Source organism: Pipistrellus kuhlii, unplaced genomic scaffold, assembly GCF_014108245.1.
Source record: "Pipistrellus kuhlii isolate mPipKuh1 unplaced genomic scaffold, mPipKuh1.p scaffold_m20_p_17, whole genome shotgun sequence".
Taxonomy (NCBI): domain Eukaryota; kingdom Metazoa; phylum Chordata; class Mammalia; order Chiroptera; family Vespertilionidae; genus Pipistrellus; species Pipistrellus kuhlii.
Window position 1 is genome coordinate 19,394,018 of NW_023425482.1, and position 19,429 is coordinate 19,413,446.

General features: G+C 31.6%; 1 protein-coding gene across 13 annotated transcripts in view; it reads right to left on the bottom strand.

Moving 5' to 3' along the window:
• Window positions 1-19,429, bottom strand: part of NFAT5 (nuclear factor of activated T cells 5) — a 101,390-nt gene that overhangs the window by 37,708 nt on the left and 44,253 nt on the right. For 5 of the 13 annotated variants that reach the window (XM_036441328.2, XM_036441327.2, XM_036441326.2 and 2 more), the window contains 3 exons: window positions 9,333-9,891; window positions 2,288-2,480; window positions 416-606 (listed from right to left, as the gene is read on the bottom strand). In XM_036441328.2, the coding sequence (XP_036297221.1) occupies window positions 416-606; window positions 2,288-2,480; window positions 9,333-9,891 (943 nt within the window). Of the gene's footprint in view, window positions 1-415; window positions 607-2,287; window positions 2,481-4,455; window positions 4,863-9,332; window positions 9,892-10,340; window positions 10,403-15,337; window positions 15,457-19,429 lie in introns of those variants that run through there. The other 8 variants (XM_045582740.1, XM_045582742.1, XM_045582737.1 and 5 more) reach the window with 6 other exon arrangements.

Sequence of the window (19,429 nt, forward strand, 5' to 3'; positions counted from 1 at the left end):
CCCCCTCCCCATCCTCTCTTTAAAAATCAATTAAAAATTAATTAACTAATTAAAAGATGGGTCAAGGAATCATGAATAGTCTCTGTTAAATAGTTTCTAAAACAAATATTAAGAAAACAGAACTTGGGAAAGCAAACCAAATTGTAATTTTTACTTTTAATGTTAATATTGTTAATACCAACAAATAAGTATATTATTTTCCAAAAAGCCAGCATTCCACCTGGTTTTTATTTCCCTGCCTTTCACGACAGGAATTCTCTAGCAAAGAGTAAGAGTTGATTTTAATCCATTAGCATTCTTTAATAATCTGTTTTTACAAACATTTTAATAAAATACTCAAAATCTTCAAGAAACTAAAAAATGTTCTTGCTTACCAAATATTGAGAGAATGAAAGTTTTTTTACTAAGTACTTACGCTAGTGTCATGTTGTTGTTTGGATCAAGGCCAACTTCTATAACAGTAGTGCCTTCAATGTCCACTTCTTTGCAGGGAGTTGTATTTCGCCCAGTTACCCTGCAGGCCTGATAAAATCCATGTGGTTTCACTCGACCAGAGTCGTTACCCACAAACACTTGCAACACTACTGGCTCATTATGGCCTTCCAGCTGGAGTAAGATAACATGGAGCATAAACACTAATTAGCCTTTCAAATAACCTAACTGTAAAATCAAGCAGTTAGTACCAAGTCTTATATTTATAACTGGGTTACAATAAAGACATAATTTAAATCCTCAAGAAAAAGAGAGGTAAAATATTTTCGTAGAGGAGAGTTGACTAAGTTTCTGCAGAAAATTGTAAGTTTAAATTTCTCACTTTCTTGTTACTGGTTTTGAGTTTAGGGGACTGAGGATTGGTTGATGTAGTGGAAGCATGTCAAACTCACAGCCCACAACGAATATTTTTGCTGCCCAGCCAATATAACAGTATGTAAAAAACGTTTTAGTAAAAATTTTGTAACTTAATTTTTACAATATCCTGTTATACATAATTATTAATAACAAACTACAATGTTCACTAATGACTGATTACTATAATCGTGTTGCATTTATTTCCCTTACATGTCTTATGCACAGACGCACAATTTCTCTCACTAAAAGCAGCGAATATTTTAGCAGCCAATGGCCATGTCATTAGTCTTGGACTGACTTGTTTGGTGTGTGCAACAGGAAATATTCTGCTTTCAGAGAACAAAAAACAAAAAAAAGGTTTATTTGTCTTACGTTTATTAATTTGTGCAGGTATTCAGTGTCTGGTAAGTTAATGTTCAAGAAAAAATATTAATTTTTATTAAAATTTTCTATTATTTTATGTTAACGATTACTCATTTACTTCAGTCCTTTGTATTCAGCATGTCTCTATTGAAATAAACCTACATTTCTATGAAAATTGAAGTTTTTGTTTTCTTGCAGCCCACATAAATTTAAGCCTTGCTTGTGTTTGACATAGTTGATGTAGTGAGTAGTAGAGGGGCAGAAATGATATTGTACATATGACTATTAACTGACCACAAGTTTCCTGATCCCAAGTTTCTACCATTATTTCATTCAAGTATAAAACGAAAGGCAGTCTAACTAAATATTGTTCAATTAACACATTTATACAAACTGTATTTATCAAGAATCTACCATGTGACTAGGCAATATTCCAACCTGTTTGGTATTTTTCAAGGGGTTAGAACACTTGTTAAACATCCTCTACCCAATTTTTATGGTTTGTCTTCAAAGAGAAATATTCTATGTAACAAGGTAGCCTAGGTGCTAAAATTTGAGCCCTCTTTTTTCTTTAGTCTAAGTTCTGAAAAGATGAAGACTCAGTTGATAACCTAGTTCCTAAACTGAAGACTTATGTTACCTATCAACTGATCCTTTACTGAGTTGAATAGTCCTGATTACATTAGCCATTTCAAAAACTTTATTTTTTAAGTTCATAATAATTTCTAAAATATTTATTTGAATTCATTTTAAAATTTCTTCTTAAATGTAAAGTTATAGAAGAATTAATTATTGCTGTTACTAATATAAAAAATAAGAGGAAGATGATTCATGATTCCCAGATATTTTTCTTATCAGAACACATTATCATTTCCTTCAATTTAAACTAAAATTCAAATGACATCAGAGTAACAATATTTATCTTAGGGTTCAGTCAGACTTTTACTTTAATTCTATTATATATAGTTAGCAAGCCTATCCTTCTATTTCAGGCAGCTTTTGCTGGTTAAAAACAAAATAACAAATAAATGACACTGGAGAAAATTTTCCATATATTGCTAAATAAAAAAAGTACCTTTACTGTAGGAAAGCCTTGCTGTGTTCTGTCCTTGACTGAGCCACGGCTACCTTCCGTCAGGTACCGAGCTCTATGTTGGGTCTCAGGTTGTACAAGTATCTTCAGCTCCTTTCCCTCACTTTTAACAGGATACTGTCCACTCAACATAGGGCTTTTCTTTACTCCAGTTCCTTTTTGGTTTTCCAGTGTTCTGAGAAGTCAAAGCACAACATGGAAAAAGCATCAAAAAGTGTTGTTTTTACAAAAGTCATGTAAGATAAAGGAGGAAACAGAATAGGCAGTAACATTAAAAACGACTATCTTAGTGATAAAATAAATAAAGCCTCGGGGAAGAAACATTCCATAACAAAGTATATTTTAAAATTTCATAATAAAATTTAATTAATGATGCAAAATAAAAGTTTGGACAGGGTGAGACAAAGAATGCATATATGTGGTAGGAAGAAGGAAGACTGAATGCAATAAACTAAGAATAACAGGAAAGAATATAGCTAATGTCACTTATAACCTTTCACATTGCACTTCAGTCTAAATAAATTTTTTAAGTTACATATACATGTGGGTATTACATAAAGCTATGAGATTAACTACCATTACTTCCTAATCAGACTTGCAAAGCAAAATAAACAAATAAATAAACAAATAAATAAATAAATAAATAAATAAATGGGGGTAGCAGAAAAGAAACAAGCAAACAATGTGGGCCTTAAAGAAAACCTGAAGGCACATGTAAAATATTCTTTTGGATATCTTTCTCAGGACATCTGACTGAGAAAATAATTTAAAAAATCAGTGATTCAATTTTTATTGGAAATTAACTTTACTCTAAACAATTTTTCCCAGAAGTATAAATTTTTAGAGCATATTTTGTTTGTGTGATAAAATTATTAAAGCTCTTAATGCATAAAATTTTACAATCTGGGCTTTACTGATAAGCAATCTAATGTATTTTTATTTATTATTATTATTTTTGTTAATCTTCACCTGAGGGTATTTTTCCCACAGATTTTTAGAGAGAGTAAAAGGGAGGGAAGGAAGAAAGGGAGAGAGAGGGAGGGAGGAAAGGAAAAGAGGGAGGAGAGGAGGAAAGAGAAAGAGGAAAGAAGAGAGGGAGGGAGAAATGGGAGGGAATGGAAGAAAGAGAAACACTAATGTCAGAGAGATACAGTTGCCTCCCACATGCACCCTAATAGGGCTAGGGATCGAACCTGCAACCCAAGTATGTGCCCTTGACCAGGAATCAAAGCCCCTTTTGGTGTGAGGGCTGATGCTCTAACCACTGAGTGACCTGACAGTGTTAACTTATTTTTTTAATTGTGTTTCTAATGTTTATTTTGTTTGTTTAACATTCATGTTCTATGTGGAATATGATTCAAAGAAAAATATTTCAAATGGTGGTTAGGACTTCAAGTAGATACATTTAATCCGAAGCACTGTAAATATGCCATACAAATAAGTAGAAAACAATATTGTTTTAAAATAGGTTGATGTGAAGGGAAGGGGTTCAATGGGGGGAAAGTGGGAACATTTGTAATATTTTCAACAATAAAGATAAATTAAAAAAAAAAAAAAGGTTGAAATTTTCCATGCACTTTTTTTAAAAAAAATATTTTATTGATTTTGCACAGAGAGGAAGGGAGAGAGATAGTTAGAAACATCGATGAGAGAGTCATCGATCAGCTGCCTCTTGCACACCCCACACTGGGGATATGCCCGCAACCAAGGTACATGCCCTTGACCGGAATCGAACCCGGGTCCCTTTGGCCCCCAAGCCGACGCTCTATCCATTGAGCCAAACCGGTCCTGGCTTCCATGCACTTTTAAAAATAGTCAGGGCCTATAATGCTTTCTATATGACCTTCTCAGTCCCAAGTTTATACTCACATTGACAATACAGAAGCCAGGAGATAACTATGGACAAAATTTCCTCCAAAAACAAATAGGCCCCAGGAGAAATATTATGACTTCAAACACAGAGAAGCCATGGTGCTTAAGCAGCCGTAAAACTGGTTCTAATATTTACCCCTCCACCTCTAACCAAGTTGTTGCCTCAGATTATCAATAACAAAACCAGCCCTGGTTCCATTCAGAGTACAAACTATGACTAAGAAAGGGACAGAAGAATGATGGAAAGAAGGGTTACAAAGGGATGTAATAAGACTGACTGGATAAGAAGAGTTTTGTGGACAAGTAGTGTTGAATCATTTTCATATTTCCTGAATCTTGTACAATTCCTTAAAGAGTAGGTGCTGGAAAAAAAAAGTTTGTTTATAACTTTTACAAACAAATAGGAAGAAGAAAAACACAAAGAAAGAAAAGCAGAGGAAAAAAAGGAGCTTCTATCATAGTAAGTGGCTAAGGCATCCAGTAAGTTTGACATGATAAGTCGAAGATTACCTGAGTAAGTAATTTAAAAGGCCCTGGAAGAATAAATCCTATGAACAAAGTACTAAGTTGAACCTGGAACAATGGGCATTAAATCCCATTTTTCTTTTCATTGTTCTGGGTGGAAATGTAAACATTTGCTCTGAATCAAATGTGGAATCCCTTACTTATAAAATTTTATAATAATATTCTGTTTTTTAGTCATTTTAAAATAAAAGTAAAAAATTCACTTAATCTAATATAAAAAAATCTCCCAAATAGGCATTGAAAGGAACTAAAAGGAAATACAGCAAAATTCTAATAGTTGTATTGAATAACTAGACTATGTTATTTATTTTCATTTCTGCAGTTTTCAAATAACATCTATTAATTTCATAATAGAAAAGGGCATTACCTTAGTTTAATATAAATAAAATTTAGCATATCAACTAATTTGGCAAGATATGGCTTTATATTCACTGATATTTATGAGAATAGTTGATAATGAGTTTTACTATTTCAATAAAACAAAATATTTCATACTGAAATGAAGACTGCTGAGTGAGTTAACAAAGTATATACATTAGGATTTAAAGAAAAATAACACATGTAATTAATTTATGAAATGACATTTTAAAAAGCCCTTAAAACTATCACTAGGTTTAAATGTAAAAATAGAATACATATATATTTAGATTTCTAGACATAAAACTATTGAAAACATCAACTAATTATTAGTCATTCAAATTACTAATTTTTAAGGCAAGATAGCTTAAGAAAAAACAAGAAAGTATCAATTTAATTAAACGGATTTTACTTCTAAATAGCATCTAAAAATAAAATCCACTCTCTTGGCATAGTCTATTCAAAAGACTTAAAATGACATTCTAATTCCTTTGTATTAATTACAAAGTTTCTGTTTGTCTATGTCACAAAAATAACTTTCATTATAAAATGCCTGAAACAGGTTTCATATCAAGATAACATATCTTAATTTCTAGGATTACCTAGAAGAAATATAGGGCTACTGAGCCTCAGGAAATTTAGTAGAAGAATTTAAGAATGATATGGCTAGAAATGGTTAAATACCAAGTAATATTTTTTTAAATAGTTTTGTTTTCTTAATAAACTCTATTATAGAAACTTTTTTTTTTTTTGGTTAATCCTCACCTAAGGATATTTTTCCATTGATTTTTTAGAGAGAGTGGAAGGGAGAGAGGGATGGAGAAAGAGGGGGAAAGAGAGAAACATTAATGTGAAAGAGACATACTGATTGGTTGTCTCCCACATGCCTCCCAACCAGGGCCAGGTTAAGATTGAACCTGCAACCAGGTATGTTTCCTTGAACAGGAATCAAAACCAACCGAGACCTTTTCGTGGCCAGGCTGACATTTCTAACCACTGAGCAACACCCGCCAGGGCATAACTTATATAACATTTTAATCATATAAAAATGCTATTTCCATCTTGAAGACAATAAATTGGTACAGAACATTATTTGAGAGTACATTTTCTGTAATTTAGCATTACATAAATTGAAGTTTATGGCATATTAGATTTAAGGCTTTATACTTATCTCTCAAAACATTTCTAAATATGTTTCATGTTCCCAATGTTTTTCTTGTTGAATAATAATTGTCCTCAAAGGCCTAATTTTCTCTATATTTATATGTGTTTTTTTTTCCTTTTCTTGATATAGTTCTTAATAATTCAAAATTTAAACTTCTTCCTTCATTTTCATATGCCAGAGTTAAATATTTTTCACTACCTAAGAAGCTGGACATTCTTCTTCTGCTTGATGAGTTTCTGTTTCATTAATTATTTCATGAGAGATTTTGTCTTGACAAATGTTATACTTTCCCTGAGTAACCTCAAATCATTTCTAAGATATATCTGTCGTACAAAAGCAGAAAAGATATAGCTCAAGATATCTTTCATGTTTATTTTTTATTTTTTTCAAGATTGAATTAGCTTTAATAAGCAATTTATGAATGAGGCAGTATCCTTTCTAGCAGCTAAAAGGATGTTCTAAGTCAATCATGTCAAACTCGTGGCCCTTAGGCCACATGCAGCCCCCAATGAATATTTTTGCAGCCCATTCAATATAACGGTATGTAAAAAATGTTCTAATTAAAATTTCATAACTTTTACGCCAGGACCGGTTTGGCTCAGTGGATAGAGCGTTGGCCTGGGGACTGAAAGGTCCCGGGTTCGATTCCGGTCAAGGGCATGTACCTTGGTTGCAGGCATATCCCCAGTAGGGGGTGTGCAAGAGGCAGCTGGTCGATGATTCTCTCTCATCGATGTTTCTAACTCTCTATCCCTCTCTCTTCCTCTCGGTGAAAAAATCAATAAAATATATTTTTAAAATTTCATAACTTTTACAATATCCTATTATACGTAATTATTAATAACAAACTACAATGTTTGCTAGTGACTGACTATTGTGTTGCATTCATTTCCCTTACAAGCCTTATGCACAGGGGCACCATTTCTCTCCACTAATACCAGCAGCAAATATTTAAGCAGCCAATGGCCATGTCATTAGTCTTAGACTGACTTGTTTGGTGTACATAACAGGAAATATTTCACTTTCAGAGAACAAGAAAAATAGATTTATTCGCATTATGCTGATTAATTTGTGCAGATATTCAGTATCTGGTAAGTTAATGTTCAAGAAAAAATATTTTTATTAAAATGTTCTATTATTTTATGTTAACGATTACTCATTTATTTCAGCCCTTTGTATTCAGCATGTCTCTATCGAAATAAATCTACATTTCTATGAAAACTGAATTTTTTTATTTTTTTTTTGCGACCCACATAAACTTAAACCTTGTTTATTTGGCCCAAATTAGCCTTTGAATTTGACATGCTTGTTCTATGTTATCTCTTTAATAGCAACTGCAAACCATGTGTGTTGACTAACTCTTAAGTCAAAAATTTTTTTGTTTTCATTTGAAACTTTAACATTTATTTATAATAAATAAAAAGAAAAATCTCTCTTCTGGAACTTAAAAAAAAATCTGTCTCCACTAAAACCTAAATAAACACATATCTGTATTTAATGATAGATGTACATGAGCCTTTTAGTTCTGTGCTACTAATATTACATAGGTAATAGTTCTAAAAATATGTTCTAGAATTCTTAAATCTGCTAGTGGCAACATTTTAAGAAAGCGTAAACTTGTTTTCTTTTAAATAATTTCCTAATCTGGACTTTCTAAAACTAAAAAAAGTTAAATGTGTATTTTTCACTTAACTGCATCACACTAAAGTTTTAAATAAAAGTAGAGAAGCAAGTAGCAGAGAATAATTACTGCTTAAATGGTAAGTATTACTTTCAAAATGTACTGAGAGAATATTCAAAATGTACTGAGAGGACAAGTTTAATATACATTAAAAATACTCTGGTACTACTCAATTAGATTTTTAACTTAAAAGATATCAACGATGTAATCAAGTAGTAAATAAATCTAAAGCTTCTCTATCACTTTTGTGACAACTTGAAATTATAGATCCTGGGGCAACTAAAGGACCATAGCCTGCTTCCCAAAAAATATCTCTCAAAATCCAATGTGTTAATTTTTATCAAACTATAGGAAACTCTAAGAAGTCTAGCAATTAAATATTACAATAAAAGTACTAAAGGAATTTAAAGTTAAAAAATATCATAAGTCATAGTATTCTGTACTATATAGCAGTGAATATTCTGTAATATAGTTACAGAAATATTTAGAGATTGTTGTGAACTAGCAGAAATCAATGTAAACTCAAACATGTACTATGATTCCGTTCTAACATCCTTCAAATACATAAACCAGAATCATAGAAAAAAATTTCATGATGTATTTTTTTAAAATCCCAAATGAGAGCTGTCTGCCTACTCTCTATGTATGAGTCTGTCTCTATTTTGCTTGGTAGTTCAATTTGTACATTAAATTCCAGATAGCTCTGGTGGGAAGAGATGTTGCAGCAGGAGGGATTGAGCAAAAAAAAAGAAAAAGAGAAATCATGGACATGAACAACATTGTGGTGATTGTGGGGATGGGGGTGGGCAGCAGTGTGGATGTGGAAGAGGGCAGAGAGGGGATAAATGGTGATGGAATAAATTAAATTAAAAATCCCAAATCAGCACAATGTATATAAAAAAGCTTAAAATAAATACATAAATCTAAATAATGAAAACCAAGCCATCAATCATTTTTTCTTATTTTTATGAAATAAAAGAAAAATAAAGTTTAAAACCCTCACAAAAATGGAAACAGATTGAATCATATGGAGACAATGTGAAAAGAACACAAACAAGTCCTTTGTGAGTGTCTTGAGTTGTTTCAGCTAAAGCCATTACATGCTAGTTATTTTTATGAGTAAAAATATTCTTAAATCCTTTTAAAATATAAACTATTTGAAATTTATTTCAAAACATTATTTTATTTTATACTACTTAATCACATCCATAAGAAGATACCTATCGCTAAAATTTTTTGATATTTTATCTTTTCTCTAGTGAACCTTGGTAATTTTAAGTTAAAATTTTGAGGTATTTCAAATGATAAAATTAGTTTCTTTGCTTTAATGCATACTTGAGTTAAGCAATTAAGAAAAGTGGGGGATGATTTTGTTGTTGTTTTGCATAATGGTGATAGAACTTTAAAAAAAAAATGTGAATACCAACCCATTTCCTGCTTTTGAGTTGCCTTTGTTGTCCGTGGTAAGCTGAGAAAGCACATAATGAGGTGCTTTGGCACTGTCGGCATCAAATATATCCATATTAGATTCTTCACAATCTCGTCGTTTGACCCCCGGCCTCTGCTTTGGATTTCGTTTTCGTGATTTACGAGGTACCTCAGTATTATCATTGTAGGAACTGGTGCTCATGTTACTGAAGTTGGAGGGGGAATCCTCCATCCACATACTGCAGCTCTGCTCAGATTCCAATGCACACCCCTCATCCTGGCAGGACATCCGACTGTTATCCAGCAAGTCCTCAGGTGGTGGTGAGATGTACAAGACTGTGTGCCTCTTCGGTGTTGATGGATGCTGCTGGACTGTGTTACTGGTTATCTGCTTTTCACTTACCCCTCTGTTACTTACCCCCAAGGCTGAGGAGCAGCTCTCCACTTGCATAGCCTTGCTGTCGGTGACTGAGGTAGAATAAATGGTAGGGCTGGAAGAGGTGGTAAAGGAGCTGCAAGCACCGCCCATGGAGGAAGAGGAGGGAGCTGAAGAAGCATCTGCAGTGTACAATTTAAGAGTAAATACACTATACATGTTTTCACCTATGCTGGCTAGCAGTCCCATTGAAAATGTGATTTGTGAACTGATTGTTTTTCCCCAAAATGAATAGTTGGAATTTGGTTATGTTTTAGAATATCAATGCTTCAAGCAACAGAAGGCCTAAGAAATGCATTTTTTTAAAAATGCCCAAATAGAATTATTTTACTTGTGCTATAATTGATTTTCAAAAAAATCTAATTTAATGTTTTAAGCTGTAAAGCAAGAATAAAGCTCTTATTGCCTCAGCTGGATGTTCGATTGAATTTTAATAATTTAAAATAATAAAGAAAACCCCAATATAAAATATATGCTTGTGGTCCACATTCAATGCCAATTAAATAATTTATTACAGAATTTGAAAAGTGGGACTGTGCTTAGCCACAAAATATTAAAATAAGTCTCTAACCTATGAAGCAGAGAACTACAGGTCATTTTTAATGCAGACACTCCCTGCTTCAGAGGCAAATCCTGGAATAAAAATATGAGAAAATAAATGAGAAAAGAGCTGCTGATTATTCCAGATATCAATTATAAAATGAAAAATAAAGAGAAAAAATATATAATCAACTGAATTGGAGGCAAAATGGAACTGGTACCGTCACTCTGTCACTATGATTATTGTCACTATGATCTAGAAGAATAAACCTGAAAAAGGTTTGATTTGGAACATGCCAGGTTGTAGGAGATAAGCAAGTTAACCACTGGGGAGAGTGTCAAGAAGTTGGAAGTGATAGTTCAAAACCATAATCTCTAAAATAAATAAATCCATCTTAAATGGTGGAATGAAAAGTAGAGTAAGGACAGATTACTGGATGGATTACTTATATAAGTACTTGATTACACTCAGCAACTGGTTACCACTGTCCATTTCCTCTCTCTTCAAGGGCCCACTTGTTTAAACTATTAAAGAAATTTTCTTAGCAAATTTTATTGGCCAGAATCTAAAAACAAAGAATTAAGCAAGAAAAATCTCTGGATATCACCAGAATCTATTTAAAAAAAAAAAAAAAAAAAAAAAAAAAAAAAAAAAAAAAAAGGGTGTTTTTTTTAAAATAAGACTATTTATCTATTATGCTCAGCAAAAAAGATTTAAGTAGATCTTTTCAAAATATGTGGCAACTGGCAGAACAGCTCATTGGAAATATAATACTGCTTTAAAACCTTAACAGCATAACCTCAGAGGCATACTAATAATGTTAGGGTTAGGTGTTGTCAGTCCTAAAATCTTACAAATACCATTTTATCTTGTATAATACATGCGAAGTTTTATAATTGTATACACAATAAAAATAGGTAACATGGCAGACAACTAAAAGATACGTTTATATGTAAAGTTAATTTTTATCAATAGTCAAGTATGCCACTGTTTTAAAATGGAATGATGAAACTTAAAATTGTGATATGCAGTTATTGGAATTGTAATATTCATATCAATTATAATATAAAAAGTGAAATGTAAGAATGCCAATGTTTAGATAATCAAAAGCCAACTGCCAAAGATCTACTTTTAAAATAAAAACTTGTACGAAAACACTTTAAATCATTTGAAAGAACTAAATTAAGTCATAATATTCATTACTTTAAAGATTAAACAGCATAGTAATTAATATTAGCATTATTAATGTGATCTACATAATGCCACATGGAGATTATTCCCAACTACTATAAGACAAAGAACTTAGAGCAATTAGATGATACCAGTTCCATTTTCCAGTTCGTATCCTTGTCAAATTGAGTAGATGAAATTGGAAAATTCAGTCATTTTAAACTGCATTCCAATTTAAATAAAAATTTATCAATTTTGTATCATGCATTAATGCAATCTTTTCTTAGTAAATAAATATTTTAAAAGGTAGGTAATAACTACAAAATCTAGATGCTAATGTCAGTGACAGTTTAGGAGCTGATTTGTAGCCACTTTGGGTTTAAATAACAAGTTTTAAAAAAAAATACAACAGAATTCATTTTAGAAAAAATAGAAAAGGTATTATGTCTAACATTCCTTTATCTGTTCCAACTATTGGCACAAATGAAACTAAATTGTTATGTACCTATGTATGAGCCCATGTTCTTCATTTTCAGAGAAATACAAGTATACAGCATGCAATATTTGCAGTGGATCACACAAAGCATGCAGCATGAATGTTGTGAATCTGTCTTTCTATAAGCAGCTTTTCCCAACCCACACTTTTTGAATCTAAGTACCATGCACATGAGAATGCAGAATATGACCGTCGCAGGGATCCCTGTCCTTGACAGATGGAAAGTACAGGTGAAAAACAATTATGAACTCAAAAGCAAGTTATTATAACTTTAATTTGCAAGATATAACCCACCATTGCTCTTTGATATGCTATATGAGTTTATCTTGCAAAACTTATCAAAACAAACATGGTTATAAAACCAAATTGATATAACCATACATAAATTCTGTTCTGGGACAGGTATGCAAACTGATTTTATACCCTCCATAAATTAAAATATCCTATACATTTTTCTTAGACACCTAACGCACAATTTTTAAAATTTTACCTGCAGTTTCCTGTATATAGTTATTTAAAAAGTTCATTAGCACAAAACTATGAAACTGAAAACAAATTCTGTCAGGAGACAGTAGTAAGCATTCTTTAATTTTAAAATAGTATTACTTTTTAAAGCCTCCCTCATTTCGACCCTAAATTATAAAAATTCTACTCATTTTAAGATTATAACAAATCAAACTATAAAACTATCATATTATCATTGTTGCTCTGATGATGATTATAGCGGTATATAAAATCTTTCACATAAAGATGTTACATTCTGGTTAGCAAGACATCACTAAAGTGCATTAATAATGACAAGTTAGATGGTGGAAGATAAGAACTATGAGCCCTTTGAGAGCATGGACAATTTATTTATCTTAGACTCTTCCAACACCTAACATAGTGCCTTGCATGTTATTGGTTATTAAATTAATTTATGGGAAGCTAATATTTGATATAGGTGCTGAGTTTATTAAAGTTAAACTGGCAAATAAAGATATCAATGTGTTCACAATAGACACATCAGATTTATTTTAAAAAAGATTTACTAACTAAAACTTAAGACTATATTTTGCTATAATAGCATTATCTGATAGAGGGAAAAGGTTTAGAAGAACTTAAAGAGTTTACAGGTAACTACTTGCCATTTCTACAAAGAGTGCTCTAATAACTTCCTTTCTTGAAACTATACATTAGCTAAATTACCTATTGTGTACTAACCTATAAATTTACTAAGAATAAAAATCCTTATTATTATCTATTACAAATAAATAGTAAAAATAATGTCAAGAATATATTAAATTTCTAAACAATAGTTGGTCATTTCTAAGCATTCCCAGAAAAGCACTAAAAAACATTCCTGGAAATATTATAAATATAACTTAAGGTCACCATGGTATTAAGAAATGGCCATAGCATTAAAAAACAGCCTGGCCAGTGTGGCTCAGTGGCTGAGTGTTGTCCCATGCACTAAAAGGTCACAGTTAGATTCCCAGTCAGAGTACATGTCCGGGGTTGCAGGATCAATCCCCAGTGTGGGGCATGCAGAAGGCAGCTGATGAATGTTTCTCTCTCTTCTCCCTTCCTCTCTCTCTAAAATCAATAAAAATACATTAAAAATATATATCAATAAACTTAATTGACATTCCATAGAACAAAAATGCTAATCAATCCTCATCTATATAAATTTTTTCATTTATAAGTTTTTATAAACAAAATATGCTACCTTCCCTCACTTTTGTTTTGTTTTGAGTCTCTACTTTTATATTTAGAAACATAGATATTATGTTTAATTGCTGCATTTTAAAATACAAAAACTCCAACATAAAAATGTTTTAGTAACTGCTTTTATTTTTCATTGAGCAGAGTAGTTATAATGCATTTCTGATTTATAACTTTATACTTAATTTTTGTTCTTTAAATCCCTTACCAATTCTTCATAAAGATGGAAGTTTTCCTTAAAATTTTCTTAAGCTTATTCTTTCACTTAAGTAATGTGTAATAAATTTTTATTGGTATTTTTCATTTATGAAAAAGTTATCTTTGAACCAGAAGAATTTTATTTTTCCACAGTATTACCTGTGATCACAGACAGCACAACAAATTAAAGGGAAAACCAATATACCATTTCTACAATTTACTAACGTAAATTTATAATCTCAAAAGAATAAATTAACTCTAAAATTTGTAAATGAAGGGAAGCACTACAGCTATCGTGTTTTAATAATTATATTATTGATTAGCCAATTACTAGATAAAATGCCAGTATAATGATGGTCAACTTAAGTTGGATATATGACTTTTTTTAAGAAGATGGAATAATTAAGGTTTACTATGAATATTCAAAATAATTGGGATAAAAAGAGTGGTAGATAATATCTGCATGGATAACCCAGATAATTGCAAGTACTATTAATTTGATTACAAGGATGATAATGGATTTTTAAATAGTACCCCATATAGAAACCCTACACAGATTTTATATACTTCTTAAACAATATTTTAAAATTAAGAACTCTTGGTTCTAGATTTGTTGGAACTAGAAATTACTTTAATTACTATATCATTTCAATGATTAAAATACCATAAAATAGATATTTTATACAGAATTAAACTTTTTCTAGAAAGCTATGAAATTAGAAACATTAAAATCCTCAGGAGAAATAGCTTTTACAGATTTAAAACATATAAAAGAAATTATATTTAACTAAGCTTCCAAGATAAAAATGTGTTCCCTAGCATTTAATAAGCACATATATTTCATAGCTTTTCAACATTAATGCAAGAGTTTCCTAAGAAAGCCATTAAATCAAAGCCATAAAATTTACAAATGTGTTAAGTGAACCAATAGTGGAACAGAGGAGGAGGAACAAACTATTAACTGCTCAGAAAATAATCATTAAAAAAACCCACAGGATGTTTATAAACAATTTCTGGTCTAAAACATTTACTGTTCAACCTTAGTTATTGTTTTTAAGTATTTTATTTTTCTTAATGGTAACAATACCTTCAGATTTAAAATCTATCTTGTTTGATAAAAGTCACCAGATAACAAGGATATATTTTCACATAAAAAAAGAAAGATATTGGGAGGAAAAAAATGTAAGGCCAACATTCATGTTGCCAAGGATTGAAATATCTAGGACACACAAAGTGGCTGCAAACCTGCTTTGTCAACACCTTACATGCCAACCTTCGTTTTCTACTTTTCTTCTTTTTCTTATAGTATTAATGTAAAGTTTAAAACTTTACTAAATATTTTAGTTTCAATCAGTATCAATCCACTATTTAGAAGGAAAAAAAAACAACAACAAACAAAAACAAAAAAGGAAGGAAGGAAGAAAGAAAGACAGACTTATGAAGAAGTCTGAAAACCGACCTATACCCTGGGTGAGATTGGATGGGTTAAGTGTCTCTGGCACTATTTGTCTTCACTATTGACAGACACTGTCACACAACCCACCACACGATGCCTGTCTCTGAATGGCGAAGCTAGAATGCAAGTTAAGTGTATTAATAGAAAAAACAACTAGCATCCCAGCATATAAAATAAGCAATCCAGATTACCAAACCCCCCTCACCCGCCCCCCCCAAAAATCACCAAAAATTTTAGGATCGGTTATTTAATTATATGTTTAAAACATTTCAATTTCCCATTTGTACTTTTTCCACCCAACATAAGCTTACATGCTACAATAAGCAATATTTTAAAACAGATGTTTAAAAACATTAATTTTTTTTCACATCCAAATAAATGCAAATGGTGAAATTTCTTACCCAGAATTTTTGTTTACTCATATTCACCAAACTGTTCTCCTGTTTACTAATGCAATCTACTCCATAAGCCAGAATGTTCTCTCACACAGGTGTTCTTACTCTGTACTTTCACCCAAGTTCCCTTAAAGAGTGTTCGAGGATACACTCAAACAATAAGAAATATTTATATTTTAGCAGCAAAAGAATCTTTTCATCCCTCAGGTCAACTTCCACATACTTCCTCATTCTCCCTCAAAAAGGTTACCAATTTACACTTTTAATTAGATATGCTTTTGTGCATCACATGTCTAAAACTGAAAACTCTATTTTAAAAATAATTAGCACTATTGCTGAGGATGAAAAGTTTGTTACTGATTTATTAGAGATCATTTTTTTCTCCCCCAGTCCATCTAACTGCCAGTCAGGGTTCTATTGTAATATGATATAATATTGATAAATATGCTTTCATTTTTAACTTGAAATTTCCTAAAATAATAATGTCAGTATACTTAATATATTTACAGAATATTTATTAAAGACATTTTCCTGAAAAATGCTTTAATTTTTAAGTGTCCTGACATTTAGAGAAATGTTTTAAAAATATCTTTTGTCCTAGTCAACCCAAAGTAGCTAAGGACAATGTAAAATATATATTAGGTGCACATGATAGAATTTGGTTTTTAAATCCCCTCCAACTGGCACAGAAAGATGTTTTCTATCATCTAGTGATTTAAGCACTACAGGGTACCATCACTTGTTAACACTGGATGAAAAGACAAAAGCCCAGAAAGAATCCTCTACCTCAAATTACTGAAACACAAAAGAGTGATTAAGAATCTTTGAACAGTTTAGAATGCTATTCTATAGAGGAAGGTAATATGAAATGTGCTTACTTCATCAGAAACTGAGTAAATCACAATATTTATACAATTTATATAATTATGCTAGCTAATAACTAAATTTATTACATTGTCAAAGATCTTAGGGAAGTACAAGTTGAAAAAAAGAAACAACTTTGTACCATTTGGTAGGTATTGTTACTTTAAGACAAAACAAAGATTATCACTACATTAAACAAAAATTGGAAAGAAAAGGTTCTGAGGGATGCTATTTGAAGATCACTTTAATGTTTTATCATATAGTGCATTTTATTTATTTATTTATTTTTATTATTTATTTTTAAATATATTTTATTGATTTTTTACAGAGAGGAAGGGAGAGAGATAGAGAGCCAGAAAAGTCGATGAGAGAGAAACATCAACCAGCTGCCTCCTGCACATCCCCCACCGGGGATGCGCCCGCAACCAACGTACATGCCCCTGACCGGAATCGAACCTGGGACCTTTCAGTCCACAGACCAACGCTCTACCACTGAGCCAAACCGGTTTCGGCCATATAGTGCATTTTAAAAGTTTATAAACAATAAAGGTATTCCTGCCAACATTAGTTCAATGTGTTTACATTTCTCTTTTAAGAGGTGACCAAAAAGGAAAAGAAAACAGTATTTATATTACTAAAATCTTCTAATTTTATTAACCAATCAGGTTTTACAACTGAGTCTACATTAGAGCGTGTATTAGATCCAATTGTAGAAAAAATAAATTGTGTATGCAAAAAAATTGATGTAATAAAATGCTCTATCAAAAGTTTTGATAACTGATCAAATTTATTATTTCATTTAAAAAAGTGGAAAAAGAATTCTAGGAAGAACTCTTAGTCAACTTTACAGAATTATCCTTTCAGGAACTATTTTCTCTATGACTCATGCTCTACCAATGTTCCTTTTACATACAAAGGTTCCCACTGAGTGTCAATGTAAAAGGATAAGTCAGGAGATGAATCCTATGTCCATGTGTATGGCTCTATCTTGACCGGTATGCAAAAATTCAAAATAAGGTTAAAAAAAGACTAAGTGAGAATTGAAAGCAAGAAGCAAAATAAGGTTTAAAAAAAAAAAACAACCTATATATAAAAGCCTAATATGCAAATTGTCCCTACGGGAGTTCAACCTGGAGACCGATTGCTCGCTATGACGTGCACTGACCACCAGGGGGCGGCGCAAAATGAAGGAAGGCCCTGGCCAGCAGACAGCAACTGGTAAAGGCAGGTCCCAGCTGGTAGCCAGGGAAGGGAGGCCCTGGCAGTAGTCGAAAGGTCCCAATTGGCCTTGACAGCCGGCCAGGCCTAGGGACCCTACTCATGCACAAATTTCATGAACCAGGCCTCTAGTATTATTATAAAAATAAGATTTTCCCCACACTAATTTTATTTCATATGTTCAAAACATAAATAAAAATAAAACTATAATATGTGGGTATGTGTTGTTGTTGTTTTTAATATAGATTGTGGCCATATGGATAAGGCATGTTGTGGTGCTTTCTCATTCATTTTCTGATTTAATTTCATTGACAATACCTTGTTATGAAGGAGTGATAAGGGAAGAATGAATTTTACGTCAGTGGGCTAAAAGAACACTGCCAATGAAAATATACTTGGCTTATGGGGGAAAAAAGTCATCATGTATCTACTTTAGGTATGCTACACTTTTGTTCCTTTTAAAGAGCATTGGGCATTTTGACTATGTTAATCATCTGCCACCAGGTGTTTTTTTTAATTATGAAATATTTAAAACTAAACACCAATGTACCTTCTGTTCATATTTAACAAATGCTAACAATTTTTACAAATGCATGATTTTAAGAGAAAAAGTCACAAAAACAGGTGACTTTTGTTGTTCCCTATCCTAATGTATTCCCTTCTCTCCTATTCCAGCTGGGGTGTCATTTATAAAACTTTATTAGTATTATTTATACAACTAATTTTTACAATTAATTATGGCAGTAATTTTCAACTGGTGTGCCATAAGAATTTTTAAAACATGCGATTTCTATTTCTAGTCATGCACTGACCTCTTTTCCCTTAGATTGTAAAAATAAATAAATAAATAAATAAATAAATAAATAACAACAGCCAACACAATAGCAATTAATGCCTTGTCTTCAACCATAAATATATGTCATATAATTGTTCATATTGCATAAGGCATTAATTTACATATACATAGATATTTCCATACGTATAAATGTATGTATTTAGATTTACTATGCAATTTCAGTTAAAAGACAGAATTTTTAAACCTAATTGCAACATATTTGTAACTAGGATCTGACTTTCTTCTGGAAATGGTTCAGTTTTCTAGAAAAAGTAGAAATGGCCATATGGAATAACTAAGATTTTAGCTCACATCAATACATAGGTTACATAGGTGAATTATCTTTCTTGTCAACAAGCTTTGGATGAAATTTTAGGAATTGTATTCTACATAAATGGCCAAAATTCTGAAATATGCTAACCTATTAACACAGGAGAGAAATCACAGGCAAATTAAATTGATACTCTTCTAGAAAGCATATTCCCATTTTGTAGATCCTGAAACTTGCAGAGAAAGAGTATAGTTTTTTTCAACTCAATATTCTACGCACTACCTTCCAGGATCTTGTGTTTCCTTAATTGAAGTTAGAGTACACAATGTTAAATTCTCTAAAGAATAATGACAAAGAAAAAAGAACTTAGAGCCCAATAAGAAGAGCAGGTGCTTGGAAAGATTGAGATATGATAATATACAAGTTGCCTGATATAATTCCTATCACACAGTAAGAACTAAAAAAATGATAATTTATATTTTTTCACCTCAATTTTTGTACAACTTTGCTAT